Genomic DNA, 24,508 nt, shown 5'->3' with positions numbered 1-24,508 from the left:
AAGAGAGAAAGAAAGAGAGAAAGAAAGAGAGAAAGAAAGAGAGAAAGAAAGAGAGAAAGAAAGAGAGAAAGAAAGAGAGAAAGAAAGAGGTTAGCTATAATATGTTGTCAATAAATCTACTGGAATCTATAATTAGGACATATCCAGGCAATTCATTGAAGATTCAGGATGTGGTCTCCAAGGTTGTAGAACTCCAGACTTCATTGCTCCACCACTTTACCCAGATTATTAGCCTTTGGGTAAATCCACGTTATTGTTTAGCTCCAATCATTGCTGTGGTCTGAACTAAAATCCCAAATAGCTTGCACAAAATGTAAACATCTTTCGGCAAGCATCTCTGTGGAAACATACTGCAAAAATAGGAAGGTTGAAACTCAAACCATCAGTCTCTTTATTATTTGAATACACATTGACTTCCTGACTGTAGTAATTTATCCAGAATTTTCGGTTTTATTATAATGGACAGGAAAGTCTTAGAGGGATATATATATATATGGACCATCAGGCTAGCGAACATTATGAACTCCAACTAAACTACAAACTGCTTAGGTTGCACAAGTGACCCTGGACTTGACTTTGCTCTATCTATCTCTGCCTTAAAATATCCATTGATTTGGCCTCCACAACCTTGTGTGGTAAGAAATTCCTCCTCATCATCTTCCTAAAGGAACGTCCTTTAATTCTGAGGCTGTGACCTCTGGTTCTCGACTCTCCCACCAGTGGAAACATCCTCTCCACATCCACTCTATCCAGGCCTTTCACTGTTCTGTAAGTTTCAATGAGGTCCCCCCTCATGCTTCTAAACTCCAGCGAGTACAGGCCCAGTGCCGTCAAACGCTCATCATATGTTAACCCACTCATTCCTGGGATCATTCTTGTAAACCTCCTCTCGACTCTCTGCACATCCTTCCTCCGATATGGGGCCCAGAATTGCTCACAATACTCTCGTGTTCCCTGCCTCTCCAGTGGATGATTCCATGCAGGAACCCCATGGGCTAGTGATTGGAAAATCTGTGGAGAATAATAATCGTGATGGATATTCTTTGAGGATTTATTTTTGATGTGCCTATGCTTATTTTAGCGAACCACCCAGAACAGTCTGTGTTTCAATTACATAAAATCAGTGAGAGAGGCTTTGGCAGGGCATGTAGTCACAATTCTCGAGTTAAAGTACAAAGCTGAGAAAGGTCAGTGTCACTTCTGAGGATGATAATAGATTTGAAATATCATTTGGTTACGTTACTATGACCATGGCTGCTGCAGAGCTAAATATAAACAATATAAATTAATTATGTTTGCTCATTGATCTGTCTGCATCATCTCAAGAAATTATTTTCAATGCATTGAATACACAACATCTGTAACAATCTTTGGGAAAATCTTGACATTTCTTTGTTTATTTACTATTCTGTAATTGATATGAATGCATTGGGTTCAGCGGCGGCTTTACAGTGCTTAGAGCACCAGAGATGCGGGTTCGATCCCGACTAACGGCGCTGTCTGTACGGAGTTTGCACGTTCTCCTCTTGACCGCCTGGGTTTTCTCCGAGATCTTCAGTTTCCTCCCACACTCCAAAGATGTACAGGTTTATAGGTTGATGGTTGATTGGCTTGGTATCAATTGTAAATTGTCCATAGTGTGTGTACGATAGTGTTAATGTGCGGGGATCGCTGGTCGGTGTGGACTCGGTGGGCCGAAGGGCCCGTTTCTGCACTATATCTCTAAACTAAACTTAGAGGTGTCTCTTGAGACATTTTTCAGGTTTGCTCCATTGAAACTGCAAACCATGTTTCTAATGTATGAAATCATTGGAATATTATGACATCAAAATCGTATCAGAATGAATGAATTCAGCTATAACTGATCACGATAAAATGGCTTTATAAGAGTTCTTCTGCTACATCACTGCCTTGTATGAATATATTTGAATTAATTTACCAAGTCAGTGGAAGAATCTCTTCTTTAGATACACGCACAATTCAAATAAATTTCATATCAATTGCAATTAAATTGAAAACCACGCACTGTAAAAAGCAGTCTCCACAAAAAAATAGATCACCCTCCCATGTCCAACAACAAAATAATGGCTGTGTAATTTCCCCCTCCCACAGCTCCCTGGCTGGGAGAGCTGAAGCTGATTGTGTTCCAGAGCCTCAGATAACCCTGGATATTGAACTGTTCCCAATCAATGGGTATTTTTAAGGCAAAGATAGATAGATTCCTGATTAGTACGGGTGTCAGGGTTATGGGGAGAAGGCAGGAGAATGGGGTTAGGAGGGAGAGATATGATACAATACGATAGAACTTTATTTCTCCCAGGAGAGAAATTAATCTGCCAGCTGTGATAAAAACACAAGATACATGAAACATGAAATTAAAATGATGAGTGGAAAGGATTGGGGTTGTGCAAAGATTGAGGGGGGGGGGAGTCAGTCAGTCTACCCCACGACAGTAGGGGGAGGAGTTGTACAGTTTGATAGCCACAGGGAAGAAGGATCTCCTGTGGCGTTCTGTGCTGCATCTTGGTGGGACCAGCCTGTTGCTGAAGGTGCTCCTCAGGTTGACCAGTGTGTCACGGAGGGGGTGAGCTGTATTGTCCAGGATGCTCCGCAGTTTGATCAACCATGATTAAATGGCAGAGTAGACTTGATGGGCCAAACGGCCTAATTCTGTTCCTATCACTTATGACCTTATGACCTAAAAACTAAGCAGTGGTTTCTATTCTGTTGACCACCTGAACTGTAATAACCTACTGAAGGACGATATGTTTGACAGTCAACTTGAAAACCCAACCATTTGCAGGGTGATTTTCCTGCATATTTCACAAATGAATGCAGATTTACATGGAATTATTTGCCTATGTTTTGATAATCTTCAGTCATCATACGTTGGTAACCATGTAGACTAACCTCTGTGTAAAGACAAAAAGGAATCCTGTACATCCCCTTTAAACCTTGCCCTCTCACCAGAAAGTTATGACCTCTAGTATTTGACCTTTTTATCACCCTGGGGAAAAAGGTTCTGACTATCTACCCTATCTTTGCCTCTCATAATTTGATATACTTCTATCAGGTGTTAGAACACCATATTTTGTCATTGATTTACACTGAAGCCCAAGAGTCTTGCCCAGGGAACCACTGCATTATCAGTAGGACATAGGATTCCAACTCTTAAGTGTTTAATAGACTACTGGATGGAAGGTGACGGAGGGAAGGGGAAAGAGAGGATAAAATGGAAATATGGGGGCCAGGGGTTGTGAGAGAAGCATACGGGGGGAAGGGGAGGGAGAGTGACAGGTGGGGTGAAGAGAATTGCCGTTCAAATATCAATTGGTCTTGGTATCATGTTCGGCATTGTCATCCAAAGGGCCAGTTCTTGTGCTGTATTGTTCCACATTCTAATATGCATTGCAAATATGCAATTATTGCTTATTTCCCTGGATTCTACACTAAATTAGTTCCATATAAGAGAGTTAGATAGAGCTCTAGGGGCTAGTGGAATCAAGGGATATGGGGAGAAGGCAGGCACAGGTTACTGATTGTGGATGATCAGCCATGATCACAATGAAAATGTGGTGCTGGCTCGAAGGGCCAAATGGCCTCCTCCTGCACCTATTTTCTATGTTTCGTATGTAATTGAGATATCGGATGCTTAAAAAAGTCCATGTGCAGAACTGAAGAAACATTGTGCACACCATCATGTAACAATTAAGTAACACTTCATTTCAAGAGCAAATTTTAAATTGCGCACCAGTCAATGGCAAGGATGAAATACTACAGAATTTGTTATCCAACCATGCGCTTCAGTAATCTGCAGTTATACGGGGGTTTCCATAAATGATGCCCATCACTTTTTCTCTGCTGGAATTCTTACCTCTTTGAATCAGTATAGAGTGATACAGAGTGGAAACAGGCCCTTCGGCCCAACTTGCCCACACCGGCCAACATGTCCCAGCTATGCTATGGTATGGTATGGTACTGTATTTGCCACATGTACTGAGGTACAGTGAAACTCGTTTTTGTACATTAGTCCCACCTGCCTGCGTTTGGCCCACATCCCTCCAAACCCGTCCTATCCATGTACCCGCCTCACTGTTTCTTTTCCGTTCCAAAGCTGTATGTGTGAATTGTGCATCTCTCTGACACAGGCTGGGAAGCGTAGTTTACCCAACTCTGAGAAGGCGATCCTCGACATCTTGGAGCATGATCGCAAGGAGGCTCTGGAAGACAGGCAGGACCTTGTTAACAAGATTTACAACCTGCAGGAGGAGAACCGGCAAGCAGAGGAGCTGCGGGACAAGGTAAAACGTACCTGCAGGGACTCGGAGAGTAACGCGCTGACACACAGCAAAGACACGATAAAATATAATTGGAAGATGGATGATTGGACACCAGGCCAACGTTGCACATGTCCAAATCAGCTTCTACTTGCACAGACAGGACACTATCTGATGGCAATTTTCATGCCAGTTAGAGATTTGCATTCTTTGGGTGACAAATAACAGAATAATTGCAAGTTACTCTAGTTATCAGAACCACCCTGTTAGCTTCAATAGTTTCTTGTAACTGTGCATTGTTCTAGACAGTGGTTTTGTTTCTTAGCAAATCTTTCTTATCCAGCAGATAATTGAAATTGATCACCCTACTAATTGCAATTGATTATGTTAATTATTATTTCTGACTGCAGCATACCATAATTCTCTGTAATAAGCATTAGCGTGCTTTCAATGTCACATTGTAGCCCCCTCAATGCTCAAAACTGAATTATCACCCGTGATGTGTGAACTGTTGCAGTATCTGGAGGAGAAAGAGGATTTGGAGTTGAAATGCTCGACGCTGGTTAAAGACTGTGAGATGTACAAGCACCGGATGAACACGATCATGCTTCAATTGGAGGAAGTGGAGAAAGAACGAGATCAGGTCTGATTCGATTTGTTTTCCTTTTCAAGAACGTGAAGTGTTCTCAACATGAATCGAGCCCTTTTCAATGTAAATTGTTTATTTGATTGCACTTCGGAAGAATCTGTTGCTTGTAATGGTGTGACAGTATTTTGGTTCAGTTTTGGTCGCCCTGCTATCAAAAGGATGCCATTAAGCTGGAAAGGGTGCAAAGAGGATTTACAAGCTTATTAATAGACACAATCGACTCATGGGCTTGAGCGAAAGTGAGAGAGATTGGGCAGGCTAGGACTTCATTCCTTGGAGTGCAGGAGGCTAATGGGTGATCTTTTCATGGTGCATAAAATCATGAAGCAAATAGATGGGATGAATGTACACTTTCACCCAAAGTAGGGGAATCAGCACTAGAGGGCATAGGTTTAAGCTGAAAGGGGAAAGAGTTAATAGGAACTTGAGGGGCAACTTTTTCACTCGGAGAGACAATAGACAATAGGTGCAAGAGGAGGCCATTCGGCCCTTCGAGCCAGCACCGCCATTCAATGTGATCATGGCTGATCATTCTCAATCAGTACCCCGTTCCTGCCTTCTCCCCTTACCCGCTGACTCCACTATCCTTAAGAGCTCTATCTAGCTCTCTCTTGAATGCATTCAGAGAATTGGCCTCCACTGCCTTCTGAGGCAGAGAATTCCACAGATTTACAACTCTCTGACTGAAAAGGTTTTTCCTCATCTCTGTTCTAAATGGCCTACCCCTTATTCTTAAACTGTGCCCCCTGGTTCTGGACTCCCCCAACATCGGGAACATGTCACCTTAAAGGCGCCGACAAAGTTACAAAAACTACTCATCCCTCGACACCCCCCCCCCTTTGTTCTCCGATATCTAATGAGATTTATACTTCATGTAAGAAGTATTGTTTACTACTGACTGCTGTTAGTTTATGTCATTTGTGAAGTTTACAGTTATTGCTCCAGTTTCCATCTAACACATAAATCAATGCATTCGTACATCGATGTTCTCCTCATCAGTATTTTCAAAGTGTTCTTTAAAGGTTCAATGAGTACAATTGGTCTTGCGATTCCCACATTCCCAGCCAAAGGTGATAATTTTGGTGTGCCAAACATCCTCCCATCTCTGTGCCTCCTGTTCAATATTGCCCTTTATTAATAAGGGGGGGACAGTATATGCATAGAATGCTTCACACTGGGTGGCATAAATGTTTGGCCTGCATTTAGCTCATCGTGTCAAACACCTTGGGAATCTTGTTGAACACAACAAAACAGGTGGTAGTCATTTAACAGAAGGAGAATTTGGCTCCATGTCCAATGAGCAACACCAGTCCATCGCCGCCCATTTTCTACCCCATGCCAACTTTGAATTATATCAAAACACCAAGTACTGGAGGAACCAGAGGGCAGAGCTTTAAGGTGAGAGGGGCAAAGTTTAAAGGAGATGTGAGGGGCAGGTTTTTTTACACAGATGGCAGTGGGTGCCTGGGACACGTTGCCAGGGGAGGTGGTTGAAGCAGATACGATAGTGGCATTTAAAAGTCTTTTGGTTACCCATATGGATATGCAGGGAATGGTGGATTATGTGCAGGTAGATAAGTGATGGTCTTGGCATCATGTTGGGTACATTGTGGGCTAAAGGGTCTGTTCTTATGCAGCACTGTTCCATGTAGAACAGCGGGTAAGACAGCATCTAATGAGGGCTTTGACAGATGACGATTCGGGTTGGGACCATTCTTCAGCCTTTCTCTCAAACTTCCTATAAAATAGGCTGGTATATGTAAAAGTAATGATATTTTTTCTTTAATCTTACATTTTTTTTAGTTGATGTTTTCCACTGTTGGTGTCCAACCACATTCATTACCGGCCTTCAAAAGAATAAAAGGAAAAAGTACTTTCATTCACGAAAGAAGCCCTCGTGACTTTTCAAAGCACTTCATAGCAATGAAACATGTTTGAACTGTGACCATTGTTGAAATATAGGAACTCCGCCATGCAAAGGCCACCCAGCCCGGTTTCAGTGCGGCTGGAATACATACAGATACTCGAGTGAACTCGTCTGACAAGAGGAGTTTTCTTTAATTGTACCAGGAGTAATTTCATCCCTAAAGGGAGCTGTCATTAATGATCTTCTCTTGCGCTGAGAAATGCTTCGATTACATAACTTGCGTCTCAGCTGTGAATGCTTCCATTGATTTAGTCGGAGCTGCTGCTTCAGATGAGTGTAGTTACTGAACCAGAGGCCAGTGGGTCTGTGGAAGCTAATACTGACTGCGGACAGCGTGCCAGGGAGGTACAGCTGGTTCTGCACAGCCTACAGTCACTAGAGTGAATGGCAACACATGCCAAAGTATAATCACTGTGAAGTGATCACCTGCAAGGTTAGAACATACTTATGCAGCTGATTTCAACAAGCAAGTTACATCAATGCCATAAATCCCCATGCTCGCTGGCTTGAGACAACATTTCCAATCTCGACTCGTATATAAAGTGACCAACTCTTGCAGTGATGGATGCGTGGATGTACATCCATGTACATGGTGATACATCGATAGAAAGCTTTAGAGGGACGTGTGTCAAACACATACAGGTGGGACGAGTGTAGATGGGGCATCTTGCAGAACATGGGCGAGTTGGACTGAAGAGCCTATTTCTGCGCTGTATCATAAGTGATAGGAGCAGAATTAGGCCATTCAGCCCATCAAGTCTACTGCGGCATTCAATCACCACTGATCTATTTATCTCTCCCTTCTAACCCCATTCTCCTGCCTTCTCCCCATAACCTCTAACACCTGTACTAATCAAGAATCTATCTATCTCTGCCTTAAATATATTCGCTGACTTGGCCTCCACAGCTTACGACTAAGCTGCGCAATCTTTGGTTGAAGCCTCCTTTTGCGGCAACATTCATGGAAGGGTGCCCCTCGCTCCTGCCTTGCTTGTTCAACGTTCCAGTTCAAAGAACACTCTGGCACCACTGGCTGCTTCAATTTACTTGAATGTATGAGTGCTTTACAAAAAAAGACACAAAGTGCTGGAGTAACTCGGCAGGTCCAGCAGCATCAATGGAGAACATGGATAGGTGATGTTTTTAGTTCGGGACCCTTCTTCAGACTAATTATAGTGAGGGGTGGGGGTAAAAGCAGAAAGAGCCCATCACCTGTATCCACCTATCACTTGCTAGACTTTGTCCCGCCCCACCTCTCTTCCAGCTTTCCCTGTCAGTAGATACCTCGCTGCAGAGCACAATGCCTCTGACCCCTTTTTGTGGTCAGATCTTTCTCCTGCTCTCTACAAGTACACCAGGTTTCACATGACTTTATAAACTTTTAGCTGTTGAGTTAGGACGGCACATTGGCGCAGCGGTAGAGTTGTTGCCTTACAGCGCTTGCTGCGCCAGAGACCCAGGTTCGATCCCCACTATGGGTGCTGTCTATACGGAGTTTGTCCGTTCTCCCCGTGACCGCGTGGGTTTTCTCCAAGATATTCGGTTTCCCCCCACACTCCAAAGACCTACATGATTATAGGTTAATTGGCTTGGGTTTGTATAATTGGTATAAGTGTAAATTGCGTAGACTTGTGTTAATGTGCGGGTATTGCCGGTCGGTGCGGACTCGGTGGGCCGAAGGGGCTGTTTCCGTGTTGTATCTCTAAACTAAACTCAATAAAACTAAACAAAAAATATAGAGATAGGAAGGGTTTGGAGGGTTATGGGCCAAACCCAATATGCCAACTTGGTCAGCATGGATCAGATGGGCCGAAGGGCCTGCTTCCATGCTATACAGCTCTAAAACAATGAGTCAGGGTATCGAAAGACCGTTGCTGGATGTCTACAAGTAGAAGAACAGGAAGATAATGAGCATTAGCTCGGATGACTACCTTTGATGACTTGCCTTCCATCTAGACTCACGGAAATATAGCTATTTGGATACAATGAAAGAGCTGATAATGTCCTTGCAATTGAAAAGAAGATAAAAAAACACTAAGGGGCCCCATATCTATTCAATTTTATTCCAAACTAATGGGTATCTTTTTATACCAAAGGTATGACAGAATATTCTGTTCCCCTTTCAATTCCCTGTCACCTTCCTCATCCACATACGTACTGCAGGTTTGAAGATAATAATTACCAACAGATTAAACCTGCATTCCTTTTCACGTATCATAGCCCTTTCATAAAGAGTATTTTATTACCTTTCCCGAAAGCTCTGCTCAGCATCAAAAGTCAGTAAATGTATTGTGTGGCTTTAGTGTACGTGCAGATAAATATATATATTTCACTCAGTCTAATCATTCGCCCTGCTTGCAGGCATTCCGATCGCGAGATGAAGCCCAGACACAATTCTCCCAGTGTCTCATTGACAAAGATAAATATCGGAAACAAATCCGGGAACTGGAAGAAAAGAACGACGACCTTCAGATTCAGATCGTCAGGAAGGAGGGGAAGATCGTAGCCTTGGAGTCGAAGCTCCGACGCCTGTCCAAGGATACCATCTCCGCCGATCAGGTGAGGAGTTTGACTCCTTTCATTTTACCTTTTTATTAAATAACTTCCCTCCTCTCGCCATCCCATCCTGCTTTCAAAGTATTCCGTGGTTCAATTCATGCAGTGTGGAAAGAGGACAAAGTTTGGCCGGCACATTCTAAGGGTGAGCGGGGCAAAGTTTAATTGGAGATGTGTGGGGCAAGTCTTTTTTGTTTACAGGGGTGCCCGTAATGTGCGGCCAAGGGTGGTGCTGGGGGAATATACCAGAGTGGCGTTGAAGAAGGTTTTGGATGGGCACATGGAAATGGAGGAATGTGGATCACATGCAGGCAGAGGTGACTAGTTTAGTTTAGACCTTTTAACTTAGAGATCCAGCGTGGAAACAGCCACTTTGGCCCACCGAGTCCACGCCGACCAGCGATCCCAGTACACTTACACTATCCTACGCACACTAGGGACAACTTGCAATTATACCGAAGCCAATTGATCTCGCAAACCTGTACGTCTTTGGAGTGTGGGAGAAAACGGAGCAACTGGAGAAAACCCACGCAGGTTACTGGGAGAACGTACATTACAAACTCCGTACAGACAGCGCCAAACCTGAATCTCTGCACTGTAAGGCAGTAACTCTACCGCCGTGCCACCCTGTGCCTGCAAAGTGCTGCCAAGGGTGGAGGCGGGTACGATAGTGGCGCTTAAGATGGGTGCATGGATATGGAGGAATATGGATCACGGGCAGGCAGAGGAGATTGGTTTAGTTGGCATTATATTCGGCACAGACTGAGGAGGGCCGAAGGGCCTGTTCCTGTGCTGTACAGTTCTATGTTCTACCCAGTGACAAAGGATTTATTCTTTGCCTTGGGTGCTGCTGACAGAAGTGGCACATATTGCACTCCTCGTTGCTGGTAGCTTTGTAGCCATGTGGTGAAATTACTGCCACAACCGTTTTTAAATGGGAGTTGACTCCAGGGTGCTGACTCCACAACAGTGAAGAAATAGCTAGAAGTGTTTTAGCTTTCAGTGATTTGTGACTCGCAGGGGAGCCTGGCGTTCCCTGCCGTGCATATTCCATCTCGCTGATGGAGGTGGTGCGTTTGGAAAATGCTTTAGATTTAGATTTAGAGATACAGGCCCTTCGGCCCACCGGGTCCGCGCCGCCCAGCGATCCCCGCACACTACTATCCTACACCCACTAGGGACAATTTTTACATTTGCCCAGCCAATTAACCTACATACCTGTACGTCTTTGGAGTGTGGGAGGAAACCGAAGATCTCGGAGAAAACCCACGCAGGTCACGGGGAGAGAACGTACAAACTCTGTACAGACGGCGCCCGTAGTCAGGATCTTACCTGCGTCTCCGGCGCTGCATTCGCTGTAAGGCAGCAACTCTACCGCTGCGCCACCGTGCCACCATGCTATTCAATAAATGGTGATGCAGACACGAGGAGCTGCAGATGCTGGAATCTTGAGCAAAACACGAAGCGCTGGAGGAACTCAGCACGTCAGGCAGCATCTGATGAGGGAATGGACGGACGTTGTTCCGAGTCAGGGTGCTACTTCAGAAAACATCAAGAGTGATTGTTGTTTCGACTGTCCGTCGGACCGCGCGGCAGAAGGCCCTCAGCAACGGTCCTGGCGTGGAACTGGGAAACCGGCCTGAAGAGGGAATCCGCCGAGGGTGGTGAATCTGTGGGATTCTTTGCCACAGACGGCTGTGGAGGCCAAGTCTGTGGATATATTGTAGGCAGGGATGGATAGATTCTTGATTATTATGGGTGTCAGAGATTATGGGGAGAAGGCAGGAGAATGGGGTGAGGAGGGAGAGATGCTTGAATGGCGGAGTAGACTTGATAGGCCGGATGGCCTAATTCTACTCCTACCCCTCATGACCTTATGAGCCCAGCCCCTGCTCATTCCCAAAGGTCCGGAGAACGGGAGAGTAGTGTGGTGGGAGTCGGCAAGAGGAAGGGCCAGCAAGAGGAACTGGGGTCTTGCCTTCCGCGCCCTCAAGGTCGGCTGTGGGAGGCACATCCCGAGGGCATAAAGGCCCAAGGCAGCTGGGCGAGGAGAGGGACGATGGTTCGCTGGACGATCCAGGCGGAGGCGATGGCTGGAGGCCCTGCAGCAGCCTGGGGCTCGCGGATTCGGACGGCGCTCCAGAAGACCGAGTGTGTGGGATGGACGTCAACAGTAACGGCACGCAGCGGTGGAGGACGCCTACAGCTTCGCTGGAATGAGACTTGCTGCCGTCAAGAAGGAGACGGCATCCGACTGAATGTGGTGTGAAGAAGCTCCCGTAAAGCACGTCAACAGCACGTCAGCACATAAAAGGACACAAAATGCTGTAGTAACTCAGCAGGTCAGGCAGCCCCTCTGGAGAACATGGGTAGTGCGTTTCAGATCCTCCTTCAGTCTGGCCGGCTGAGTCTTTTGCTGCAAGCCAGCGTCTGCAGGTCCTTGTGTCTCCATGTGTCAGTACGTAACTCAACCCTGACCCTTCCATACTGACAGGTGGACCTTTCATCTTAATCTTTATTGTAGTTGAATATTTAATGTAAATATTTCCTGGCCCATATCTTGCAACGTACATTTCATTCACAGTAGAATGCAAGGACGTGGCATTAAATTGAAGTAAGGTGGAAGAAAATGTCACATTCTTAATAATGCCTCAGAATAATTTTGCTTGTTCACAGGCAGAATGGTAAATACGCCAAATATTTCAACCGAGGGAATGACAAATAGTTTTTGTTTATAACAAAACTCTTTTCTGCACTCTTCCAATATTTAGTCAGTGAAGTGCAGCAGGAAGTATGTTACTGTTTAAGGAAAACAATTTAGTTCCAGCTTGAGACATTTAAGCCAATTCTGTGAATTTCTTAATTAGTTCTCAGCCTTGATTCAATGGCAAGAATGCTTGTCTTTGAGTCCAGAACGTTTTTGTAACACACTGTACTCTGGAAACATTGGAGACTCTTATATTCTAACGGCACAGTGCAACGTCGAGACTGTTCCAGTGTTCAAGGTGTTGCCTTTTAGATAAGACATTAAACCAAGGATGCTTCAGGCTTGGAGAGATTTTAAACATTTCATGGTAATCTGTTGAAGAAGAAAAGGAAAATTTTCCAAGACAATATGAACCAGTATCATTCGAAAACAGATTATTCCATTATTTGTTTAAATCTTATCGTTTGTCGACTTTGCTGCTATAGAAACTAGTTACTGTTTCTACACTGCAATAATGCCTGTCAATTTATTGATTTTATCAAGTAAAAATCGATTTTCTAATTTCACTAATTAGAGTCAAAGAGTCAGACACTCTCCTCAGTCCACCTTCCTCATGCTGACCAGGGTGCCTCACTACACTAATCCCACCTGCCCACCATTCCCTCTCGCCCGTCCCCTATCCATATACTGTCGTGGTTACCGGTGTTCAAAATCAAGCAGATGACACGGAGAATTCTTCAAGAAGTTAAAAGCCTTTATTTGCAAACAACGGCTGGAACAATCAGGATGTCAACCATCTGACTGCCCACTTAGTACACCAGGCAGCCTATTTTTATAGGATTATTCTAACCCTTATCTCCTTTGCATTACCTCATACCCACATTCCTTTCTTCAGTCCTTCATTTCTTTGTAGTACCCGTTTGTCCCGCCACCATTAAATCCCATTTAGTAATATATCCTTATCTCAATGCTCACATCCCTTCATATTTCGCCTCCCTTATTTCCTGCTAGTCCATCCCTCACATCCATCCATCACCCCAAGGCCTATGTCTTTCCTTATCTCTTCTCTTGCCACCATTAAATCCTACTCATTGATGAATGTCTGCATCTCTTCACATTCTGCCACCCTTATCGTCTAAGCTAAAGCAAAGGTACAGGCTAAAGCAAAGGAGTGTTGTTACAGAGACGTGTCAAGGGTAAGGAATGTCTAGAGCGCCTTAATTAGTTACAGAGAGGCGCCTAATGCCTAAGTAGTTACAAACCTTAAACAACAATGTATAAAATAATACCGTAACAATGTCTAATGTATAAAATAATATCATGCATAAAATAATATCGTATTATCTCCCATAGTACCTGTCCAATTATCTTTAAAATGTTGTTATAGTACCTGCCTTTACTACCTCCTCTGGAAGCTCGTTCCATACACCCCCCTCGGGTTCCTATTAAATCTTTCCCCTCTCACTTTAAACTTATGTCCTCTGGTTCTTTAAAAAATAGACACAAAAAGCTGGAGCAACTCAGCGGGTCAGACAGCATCTCTGGCGAAAAGGAACAGTGACGTTTCGGGTCGGGACCCTTCTTCAGATCCGAAAGGTCACCTATTCTTTTTCTCCAGAGATGCAGTCAGACCTACTGAGTTACTCCAGCTTATTGTGTCTTTCTTCGGTTTAAACCAGCATCTGCAGTTCCTTCCTACACATCTTGAAAAGATAGATCTGTTTGTTACATCTGAAGTGATTTCATGCAAGAAGCTACAGGCGTCCAAGTTCTTCAATAACATGAAGAGAGAGTATTCAACAACAGGAGACATGTTGGGTTGCAAGGGACAGCTATGGATATCCCTTCTGGCATATCTCCACAGCCAGATACAAGATAACATAATCAAGTTGAACTGAAAATTGGAAGCATTACATCCTGCCTTGCCTATCACTGCACACTGCTCCTTTATTGTAACCTTCTATGCCACCTTTTACTTTACCATATACCGGGCTTAGCGTTTGCTTTGATATTGCTTTTCCTTCACTCACTGGGTAATTTCCTTATCTTCTAACACAGCCACGTTTATTCCCTTTGGATAATTTGTTCTCTCTGCCTGCAGTTCAAGTAATCATTTTTGGCAAGTGAAAACTTAATCTAGGCGAGTTCAACAAAGGTCTTGTTCATCAACCAGCTGATAACTTTCTAAACGTGTTGTTTTGGCACAGAAGCAATGGCAGGTTAATTCAAGTGATCCAGGGCGTGTAATTCACACATTACCTGACCTTGAAATGTTCAACTCTCTCGTCGGATGCAATGCAAGTGGAAATAAGCAAGAGGAAACACCAATCAGTGGTTTAGCCAGTTATAGAGTCCGACAGTACGGAAACAGGCCCTTCGGCCCAACTTCTCCAAGCCAACCAAGATGCTAGTCCCTTTTGCCCACATTTGATCTATAATCCCCCTAAACTTTTCCCCTCCAAACCTGTCCAAATATCTTCTAAATGTTGCTATTGTACCCGCGTCAACCACTTCCTCTGGCAACTTGTTCCATTTGCCCACCATCCTCTGTGTGAAAACAAACTGCCCTTTAAGTTCTTATTAAATATTTTCCCTTGTGTTTTCATTCAATTTACACCTTTTTTATATATTATTCTGACAAGGGTGAGTTGGGAAGTGTGATATTTCTTCATCATCCCTGGGCTAACCTTTTCTTAAGGTCGTGCTTTGTTTGAGCCAAGCCATGAATGCAGTCAGGCAGAGATTTCCAGGGCGTCACTCCAACAACCATCAGCAATAGACAATAGGTGCAGGAGTAGGCCATTCGGCCCTTCGAGCCAGCACCGCCATTCAATGTGATCATGGCTGATCATTCTCAATCAGTACCCCGTTCCTGCCTTCTCCCCATACCCCCTGACTCTGCTATCCTTAAGAGATCTATCTAGCTCTCTCTTGAATGCATTCAGAGAACTGGCCTCCACTGACTTCTGAGGCAGTGAATTCCACAGATTTACAACTCTGACTGAAAAGGTTTTTCCTCATCTCCGTTCTAAATGGCCGACCCCTTATTCTTAAACTGTGGCCCCTTGTTCTGGACTCCCCCAACATTGGGAACATGTTTCCTGCCTCTAACGTGTCCAACCTCTTAACAATCTTGTATGTTTCGATAAGATCCTCTCTCATCCTTCTAAATTCAAGTGTATACAAGCCTAGTCGCTCCAGTCTTTCAACATACGACAGTCCCGCCATTCCGGGAATTAACCTAGTAAACCTACGTTGCACGCCCTCAATAACAAGAATATCCTTCCTCACATTTGGGGACCAAAACTGCATACAGTACTCCAGGTGCGGTCTCACTAGGGCCCTGTACAACTGCAGAAGGACCTCTTTGCTCCTATACTCAACTCCTCTTGTTATGAAGGCCAACATTCCATTGGCTTTCTTCACTGCCTGCTGTACCTGCATGCTTCCTTTCAGTGACTGATGCACTAGGACACCCAGATCTCGTTGTACGTCCCCTTTTCCTAACTTGACACCATTCAGATAATAATCTGCATTCTTATTCTTACCACCAAAGTGGATAACCTCACACACTGATTGATTGAAAGAAACAGGATGTAAACAGGCCCTTTGGTCCACCAAGTCCACGCCAACCCTTGATCCCCCGTTCACATGAGCTCAAAGTTATCCCACTTTCACACACACACACCCTACACACAGGAGGCAATTTTACAGAGGGCCAATTAACCTACAAACCCGGACATCTTTGGGATATGAGTGGAAACCGGAGCACCCAGAGGAAACTCATGCACTCACAGGGAGAACGTGCAAACTCCCCACAGACAGCACCCGAGGTTGGGAGCAGTCTCTGGCACAGTAAGGCAGCAGCTCTACCTGCTGCGCCACTGCGCCACTCCATTTGGCTTTGTATTTCCAACACTACGATTGTGTGTGACTTGGAGATAATAGGTTTCTCATGCAGTGACTACCTCTGTGTTTCTACATGCTAGAGGTCATGGAGTTTAAAAATGATTGCCACAGAAGCCTTAGTGAATAATTGTGTGGCATTCTGTAGTTACAGCACTGTTTAGAAAATACAGTGGAGAAGGTGCAAGGTGAGCTCATTTAAGACAATTGATTTGTCCCAATCAAACAAATTGCTTTGCCTTTTACAGTAATTAAAGCAAAAAATGCTAAGTCAGAAGGCATCTGTGAAGAAATAAAAAAGAGTAAGTCTTTCAGAATGCAGACCAAGTGGAAATATGAACTCTGTTTCTAGCCTGTTTACTACTTCCAACATTTTGTATGTTCATTCCATTATGGCAGCTGCTGCAGTATTTTGCATTATTTAGTTATTTACATGGAATAAAAATATCGTTTGGATCATGATGAGTGATTAGAAATGATCTACGTCACAAATCCAGACCTGTGCAGGTTGTGAGAAGATGGTCAGAGTGCACGTCCCACCAGGAGTACAGCAGTTTTCAGCTTTTCGCTTCCTTTCACATGTTTACTTCAGCACAGAAGGTGGATGTTCAGCCCATCGAGTCCATGCCAGCTCTCAAAGCATTCCCGTCAGTGCCTTTGCTCCTACTTACGCACCTGTAACCTATTCTCTCTCACACACCCATCAATCAGTTTATTATTTAGTTTATCAATTAGTTTATCAATTAGGCCCAGCGCAAATTGGAGGAACAGCATCTCATATTTCGCTTGGGCAGTTTACACCCCAGCGGTATGAACATTGACTTCTCTAACTTCAGATAGTTCCTCTGTCCCTCTGTTTCCCCTCCCCAGTTCTCCCACTGTCTGCCTGTCTCCTACTTCATCCCATCTTTGTCCCGCCCCCTCCCCTGACATCAGTCTGCAGAAGGGTCTCGACCCGAAATGTCACCCATTCCTTCTCTCCTGAGTTGCTGCCTGACCCGCTGAATTACTCGAGCATTTTGTGTCTACCTTCGATTTGAACCAGCATCTGCAGTTATTTTCCTACTCATCAATTAATTTAGTTTAGTTTAGAGATACAGTACGGAAACAGGCCCCTTGGCACACCGAGTCCCCACCCACCAGCGATCCTCGCACATTAACACTATCCTGCACACACCAGAGGAATTATTTTACATTTATACCAAGCTAATTAACCTACAAACCTGCACGTCTTTGGAATGTGGGAGGAAACCGAAGATCTCGGAGAAAACCCACGCAGGTCACTGGGAGAACGTACAAACTCTGTACAGACAGCACCGGTAGTCAGGATCGAACCCATGTTTCTGGCGCTGTAAGGCAGTAGCTCTACCGCTGTGCTACCATGCTACCCAATCCTTCTCTGAACTCCTGCTGCCCCAGGGGTAATTTGCCAAAAGTGAATGAACCGATCCATCAGCACACCTTTGGGATGTGGGAGGAAACCGGTGGACCTGGTTCCTACAGAAGGAACATGCACACGCACGTACATTTCCCAGGCCAGGATCGAACCTCGCGTGCTGGATCTGTGCAGCAACAGCACTACCTGCTGTGCACTGCCCAGCATAAGTGCACTGCCCTTCATAAGTGCACTGCCCTTCATAAGTGCACAGCTCAATACATGAAGGGTCGTTAGTTTTGTCCCCATTTCTAGAAGTCCTTGTTCAGGCCAGGTATTTTAGACTAACAGGTGGGACATGTTAAGGTGGCACAGCTGATAGAGCTGCTGCCTCACTGCACCAGAGATCCAGTTTCAGTCCTGACCTCTGGTGCTGTCCGTGTGGAGTTTTCACGTTCTCCTTCTGACTGTGTGACTTCCCTCCGCGTGCTCCGGCTTCCTCCCACATCCCAAAGACGCGCGGGTTTGTTGGCTAAATGCCACAGTAAGTTGCTCCTTGTGTGTAGGGAATCGATACGAAAGGGGGACAACATTGAAACAGCGTGAATGGGTGATCAATGGTCAGCATGGACTCGGTGGGCTGAAGGGCCTGTTTATCCGCTGTATCTTTCAATCAATCAACGTCGTTGCATTCAGCTGCTTGGAGATTATGGGGATTGGCAACTTGTCGTGACATGCCAGTGCAGCAAAAGGCTCCTTGGTTTGACGATCCCTTTTCAAAGATTACTATCGAGCCAGATTGAAATGGGAGAAAGCCCTGTCTTTTACAAGAGGAATCTTTAGTTACAGCGTTAAAAAAAAGATGAGTTGCAACAAAAGACCTTCTGTGTAAGAAACTTGCTGGAGGCAGCTGTTGGTGTGATACGCTGGCTGAGGCAAGGTGCAAGGTATATCAGTCCATCTTCACACGTCTGTAACTAGGCTGATCAAAGCACTGTATAACATTGTCACAAAATGGTCACCTCTCTAAAAATAGGCTATTGCCCAATCTGTGTTGTAGTAAAAGTAGAACTAAATTATGAGACGGCAACAGTCCAATTTACAAAGAATGGTTGGCAGCTGTGAACTGACTGATATCCCTCCCACGTGGTCCTGATGTGATGGGGTGGTGTTCAGTGGTCAATGGTTTCTTTATTGTTACGTGTACCAGGTACAGTGAAATGCGTGTTTTGCATACAGATCTGCACGGCCATCCCTACACATAAACACAATCACCACAGTTAGTACAGTATGCACAGAGCAACCCACCAAGTCCACATACAAGAGGGAGTAGTAACATTAGATGGGATGTACCCGCAGCCTTCCACCCAACTGCATGGGTTCCCATCTGACAAATTAAAATTCCCTCCGTTCTACTTTTAGAAATGCAATCTATCTTTTCGGGAGTGGTCAGTTTAGCAATTTAAGGTAAAGTCCGTCTGAAGAAGGGTCCGACCCGATACATCACCTACCTAATGGAGAAATTGCAGTGGAGTGACAAGTTGTGTAGGAAAATAACTGCCTCTGCATTTGAAAAGTTGCTCCTTGGGTTCCGATTACAATCTTTCCCCTCTCACTTTAAACAATGTCTTCTAGTTCTTGATTCCCCTACTCATGGTAAAAGACTATGCATTCACACAGTCTGTTACCCTTGTGATTTATACACCTCGTTAAGGTCACCCCTTAGCCTCCTGCGCTCCTTGGAACACAATCATAACCTGCCCCAACCTCTCCCTGCAGCTCAGGCCCTGCCCTTGAGTCCTGGCAACATCTTTCATCCCTTTCAAGCAAGCATGCTCATCCTTTAATCTCCACAACCTGTTTTGTTCTTACTTTTCTTTCAGTTCATAATCCGTTAATAATAGAACTGCATTCAAATTGGTTCATTTACTTCAATGAGTTTGAAAGGGAAGCAAGAAATTCAAACAGCCACAAACCGCAAATCAGATGGAGAAAATATGTTTGTGTTGCATCTTGAGTTGTTCCCACTTGATTTTAAAAAACAGACAGCAATTACTGAAAATGGGTCATTCATCAAACTGTCTTTGCTGCCCTCAAAGAGTTTAATGGCCTGGTCCTTTATATTATGAAAATAAATAAATGTTGCAGCTGGTATTTTCATTCATCTCTCTCTCTTTCTCTCTCTCTTATTTTGCTTTACAAACAAATGGTAAATTCCTCAGAATTGCTACAGCTGTTAACAGCAACATAAACATAGCACAAAAAGTAAGGAAATTTGTGTTTGGTAGATTATTTATTTGTTGTAACAATGCTTCTTGGCAATAAATCTTATACCGTTGGAAAGCCTGTTTATTTCCCTTTTAATTTGTGGGATGAGCAGCAGAGCTGAGTAAGTGGGTTGCGCCCATGAAAAAATTTGCCAAATCTTCTCTGCCAATGCCAAACAGTTTATTCTGCTGTTGCTATTGACTCTTGTTTTGAGCTTCTGGTACCCCCAGGTGCTGACAATCAGGTGCCTGATTGGCACCTGATTGGCAGCATCTGTGAGCATGGGCCCTGCTACAGTGGTCAGTAGGTGTCTGCTCCAAGAATTGGCATGCCATGTTTGACTGATCTGGATAGGGCCCGTGCGATAGGGCAACTTCAAGCTGGTGTTCCGCAAAACCAAGTTGCGGCATTATTTGGAGTGAGCCCTAGTACCATCTCCAAAGTGAAGGCCAAGTTCCATATAACGGGGGATGTCAGAGACAGGCCGCGAAGTGGGCGTCCCAAGAAGACGTCTTCTACAGATTTGCAGTCAAGGTTTGCAGGACGATATGGCCGACGGCTCTCTGCCCAGACAATTCGGAACAGACTGCACGCAGCCGATCTCCGGTCTCATAGGGCTGCCAGGAGGCCAATATGTCTTGTTTCTTCAGACTTCAATCATCCAATCCACCAAACAACACCGAACAAGTCAATGGCAGAATAAGCTGTTTGGCATTGGCAGAGAAGATTTGGCAGATTTTTCATGGGCGCAACCCACATACTCAGCTCTGCTGCTCATCCCACAAATGCATGTTCCTTACAAATGTGGCACCATTTAAAAGGGAAATAAACAGGCTTTCCAACGGTATAAGATTTATTGCCAAGAAGCATTGTTACAACAAAGAAATAATCTACCAAACACAAATTTCCTTACTTTTTGTGCTATGTTTTTATATGTAAACACAAGGAAATGCAGATGTTGGTTTACAAAAAGAGACACAGAGTGCTGGAGTAACTCAGCGGGTCAGGCAGCATCTCTGCATAGCATGGATAGCTGACTTTTTCACAGAGTGCTGGAGTAACTCAGCGGGTCAGGCAGCATCTCTGGAGAACATGGATAGGTGACGTTTCACAGAGTGCTGGAGTAACTCAGCGGGTCAGGCAGCATCTGTGGAGAACATGGACAAGCGATGTTTTGGTTCATAAGGTCATTAGTGATCGGAACAGAACATAACATATTTCACATACGGAGTTGAATATTAAATATCTGTAAAGTCAGCAACAAGGAAGATTAGTTCTTGAAGGGCCTCGACCCGAAACGTCACCCATTCCTTCTCTCCCGAGATGCTGCCTGACCTGCTGAGTTACTCCAGCATTTTGTGAATAAAAAGATTAGTTTACTATATGTACCGTTTATTTGCACATATCCAGTACAGGATAATATATTGGTATTAATTCTCCAGATGTACATCCTGTAGTCAAATATATTTAATTGATGAAGCAAAAGCTGCAAATTTAGAAATGCATAAAACATTATTATGTTGTTTTAGATTCAGTGTCTCTAAATGTATCAGGAATTGAGGAATATACAGGAAGCTGGAAAGAACTTTTAGCAGGGGTTAGACACAAAATGCTGGAGTAACTCAGCGGGACAGGCAGCATCTCTGGAGAGAAGGAATGGGTGACGTTTCGGGTCGAGACCCTTTTTAAAACTGAGAGTCAGGGGAGAGGGAGGCATAGTGATATGGAAGGGTTAGGTGTGAAAACGAGAGGTCAAAGGGGACGAGAATCGAGGAAAATGTAGAATGGTATCTGGCTCCACCACCACCCCTGGCAATGCATTTCAGGCATGCGCCACCCTCTGTGTAAACAAATACTCGCCCCGTACATCTCCTTTAAACTTTGCCCCTCTCCAGATTAAAGAGAATGCCGAGTGTTTTAAAACGTACGTGGAAAACAAGAGGGAACTTGAGAGAGGGTAGGATCACTCGGGGACAAAGATGGGAGTTTGTAAACGGAGCCAGAGGAAGTTGGTGAGATACAAGACGAGTGCTTTGAATTGGTGTACACCAAGGGGAAGTTATAGTAGAGGTCCGGAAACTTCTTTCCACAGTCTCGTGCTTAAGTAGGACGGAAGCTCACCAGAAATCCTACGGCTAGAATGTAAGGTAGACACAAAATGCTGGAATAACTCAGCGGGTCAGGCAGCATCTCTGGAGCGAAGGAATGGGTGACGTTTTGGGTCGAGACCCTTCTTCAGACTGATGTCAGGGGAGGGGGCCCATCCCCAACATCGTGACATCAGTCTGAGGAAGGGTCTTGACCTGAAACGTCACCTATCCATGTTCTCCAGAGATGCTGCCTGACCCGCTGAGTTACTCCACCATTCTGTGTCTACCTTTGATTTAAACCAGCATCTGCAGTTTTTTTTTCCCCTACTGCCTAAAATGTTAGTCGTGCTAACAATGCGAATGTTGAAGTTGCAATTCTGCTTCCTCCGTGCGTGTGACGCATCAAGAGAGAGAAACAGGTGACCACGGAATTGTGTCGGGAGGAAAGGATGAGAGAAAACTGGGAGGGGAAACTCTCAAAAGGAAAGGATCTTTGCAAGGGAACAGATCAATGGTGAAGTTAATTATTTCTATCTCCTCGTGCAGAGTCTGCCGCGGAATATTCCGGTCACCATCATCTCCCAGAACTACTGCCATTCCTACCAGAAGAGGAATGGCCAGGAGCCGGAGAGCTCCTCTACCTCAGAGGAATCTCCTGAGGACAGCGAGTTCTTTGTGCATGAGCCCCGATTGAGACGTAGACCCAACCTTAAGGTTTTTGGAATCGTAAGTAATCATTAATTGATGTGGTTTACAGAATTTCTTTCTGATAATTCCTTTTGGGATATTTATTGTCACATATGCAATTAAACTACGTAGTGAAATTCATTTTGCATATAATGCCGGCAGTGCCATTTTTGGCTGCTGCAACTCCTCCAGCGGCCCACTCCTCTGGTCCAGCTGGGCTCCAGGCTGCTGCAGGGCCTCCAGCGGCCCACTCCCCCCCCCCCGTCCAGCCGGGCCTCAGGCTGCTGCAGGGCCTCCAGCTTCCCACTCCCCCGGTCCAGCCGGGCCCCAGGCTGCTGCAGGACCTCCAGTGGCCCACTCCCCCGGTCCAGCCGGGCCCCAGGCTGCTGCAGGGCCTCCAGAGGCCCACTCCCCAGTCCAGCCGGGCCCCAGACTGCTGCAGGGCCTCCAGTGGCCCACTCCCCCGGTCCAGCCGGGCCCCAGGCTCCTGCAGGGCCTCCAGCGGCCCACTCCCCAGTCCAGCCGGGCCCCAGGCTGCTGCAGGGCCTCCAGCGGCCCACTCCCCGGTCCATCCGGGCCCCAGGCTGCTGCAGGGCCTCCAGAGGCCCACTCCCCAGTCCAGCCGGGCCCCAGACTGCTGCAGGGCCTCCAGTGGCCCACTCCCCCGGTCCAGCCGGGCCCCAGGCTCCTGCAGGGCCTCCAACGGCCCACTCCCCAGTCCAGCCGGGCCCCAGGCTGCTGCAGGGCCTCCAGCGGCCCACTCCCCGATCCATCCGGGCCCCAGGCTGCTGCAGGGCCTCCAGAGGCCCACTCCCCCATTCAGCCGGGCCCCAGGCTCCTGCAGGGCCTCCAGCGGCCCACTCCGCCGGTCCAGCCAAGCCCCAAGCTGCTGCAGGGCCTCCAGCGGCCCACTCCCCGGGTCCAGCCGGGCCCCAGGCTGTTGCAGGGCCTCCAGCTTCCCACTCCCCCGGTCCAGCTGGGCCCCAGGCTGCTGCAACACCTCCAGCGGCCCACTCCCCGGTCCAGCCGGGCCCCAGACTGCTGCAGGGCCTTCTGGACGGTCTGCGGCTTGTGTCCCAGAGATGCTCCCACTGAGTTACTCCAACATTTTGTGTCTATTGCCAGAGAGATCAAGTCGTCCTTTGCGATGCACTCAGAATGCCTCCCCAATATCGCAGTGTTCAGCAGCAATTGGCGCAGCGGGCAGAGCTGCTGCCTCACAGAGGCAGAGCCAGGTTCAATCCTGACCTCAGGTGCTGTGTAGAGTTCGCACGTTCTACCTGTGACTGCCTGCATTTCGTCCGGGTGCTCCTGTTTTTCCCACATCCCAAAGACGTGCTGGTCTGCAGGTTGATTGCCCCTTCCGTAAGTTCCTTCAAGTGTGTAGGGAGTGGATGCGAGAGTTGAATAACACCCAACAAGTGTGAACGTTGATCGATGGTCAGCATGGGCTCGGTGGGCCGAAGGGCCTGTTTCCACGCTGTATCTTTCGGTTTCAAAGATCTCACTACATTATTACAGGCGACACATTTGTCAGCGATAAACGGCATGTTATCATTTCTGACTTGTACCTTTCATCTATGGATGATTTGAAAGAAGTCCAAGGAAATTCAAATCAATTGTAACTGATTGTGGCCACACAGCACAACACTGACCCTAACGTGCATTGATTAGTGATCCATCAAAGAGAAAACCTTGGCTCCAAGTCATACTGTAAGCAAAAAAATTAAGAGTGAGTTACAATCTACACTTGTCTATGATACAGTGCTTAACGTCTCCTGTTAATTTACAGAGGCAGTTTGACTGATGCAATGGAGTAATCTAAGCCACGTGCCTGTTACTTTTTTTTAGATTAGATGACAGGTACATCACAGAAACAGGCCTTTCGGCCCACCGAGCCTACGCCAACCCATTCACACTCATTCCATGTTATCCCACTTTCGCATCCAGTCCCTCGACACTAGGGGCAATTTTACAGAGGACAAACTAACCTACATACCCACACGCCTTTGGAATATGGGAGGAAACCGAAGCACCCGGAGGAAACCCATGCGGTCACAGTGAGA

At 45.8% G+C, this 24,508-nt stretch overlaps 1 protein-coding gene across 1 annotated transcript in view; it reads left to right on the top strand.

The window, feature by feature from the left end:
• Positions 1-24,508, top strand: part of card11 (caspase recruitment domain family, member 11) — a 219,206-nt gene that overhangs the window by 122,557 nt on the left and 72,141 nt on the right. The window contains exons 7-10 of the mRNA XM_078418409.1: positions 4,149-4,301; positions 4,795-4,920; positions 9,215-9,412; positions 22,302-22,481. Coding sequence (XP_078274535.1) covers positions 4,149-4,301; positions 4,795-4,920; positions 9,215-9,412; positions 22,302-22,481 — 657 coding nt within the window. The remainder of the gene's footprint in view (positions 1-4,148; positions 4,302-4,794; positions 4,921-9,214; positions 9,413-22,301; positions 22,482-24,508) is intronic.

Source organism: Rhinoraja longicauda, chromosome 21 (genome assembly GCF_053455715.1).
Source record: "Rhinoraja longicauda isolate Sanriku21f chromosome 21, sRhiLon1.1, whole genome shotgun sequence".
Lineage (NCBI taxonomy): Eukaryota > Metazoa > Chordata > Chondrichthyes > Rajiformes > Arhynchobatidae > Rhinoraja > Rhinoraja longicauda.
The sequence above is the reverse complement of the archived record's forward strand: the minus strand, read 5'-3'. Positions and strand labels throughout refer to the sequence as shown.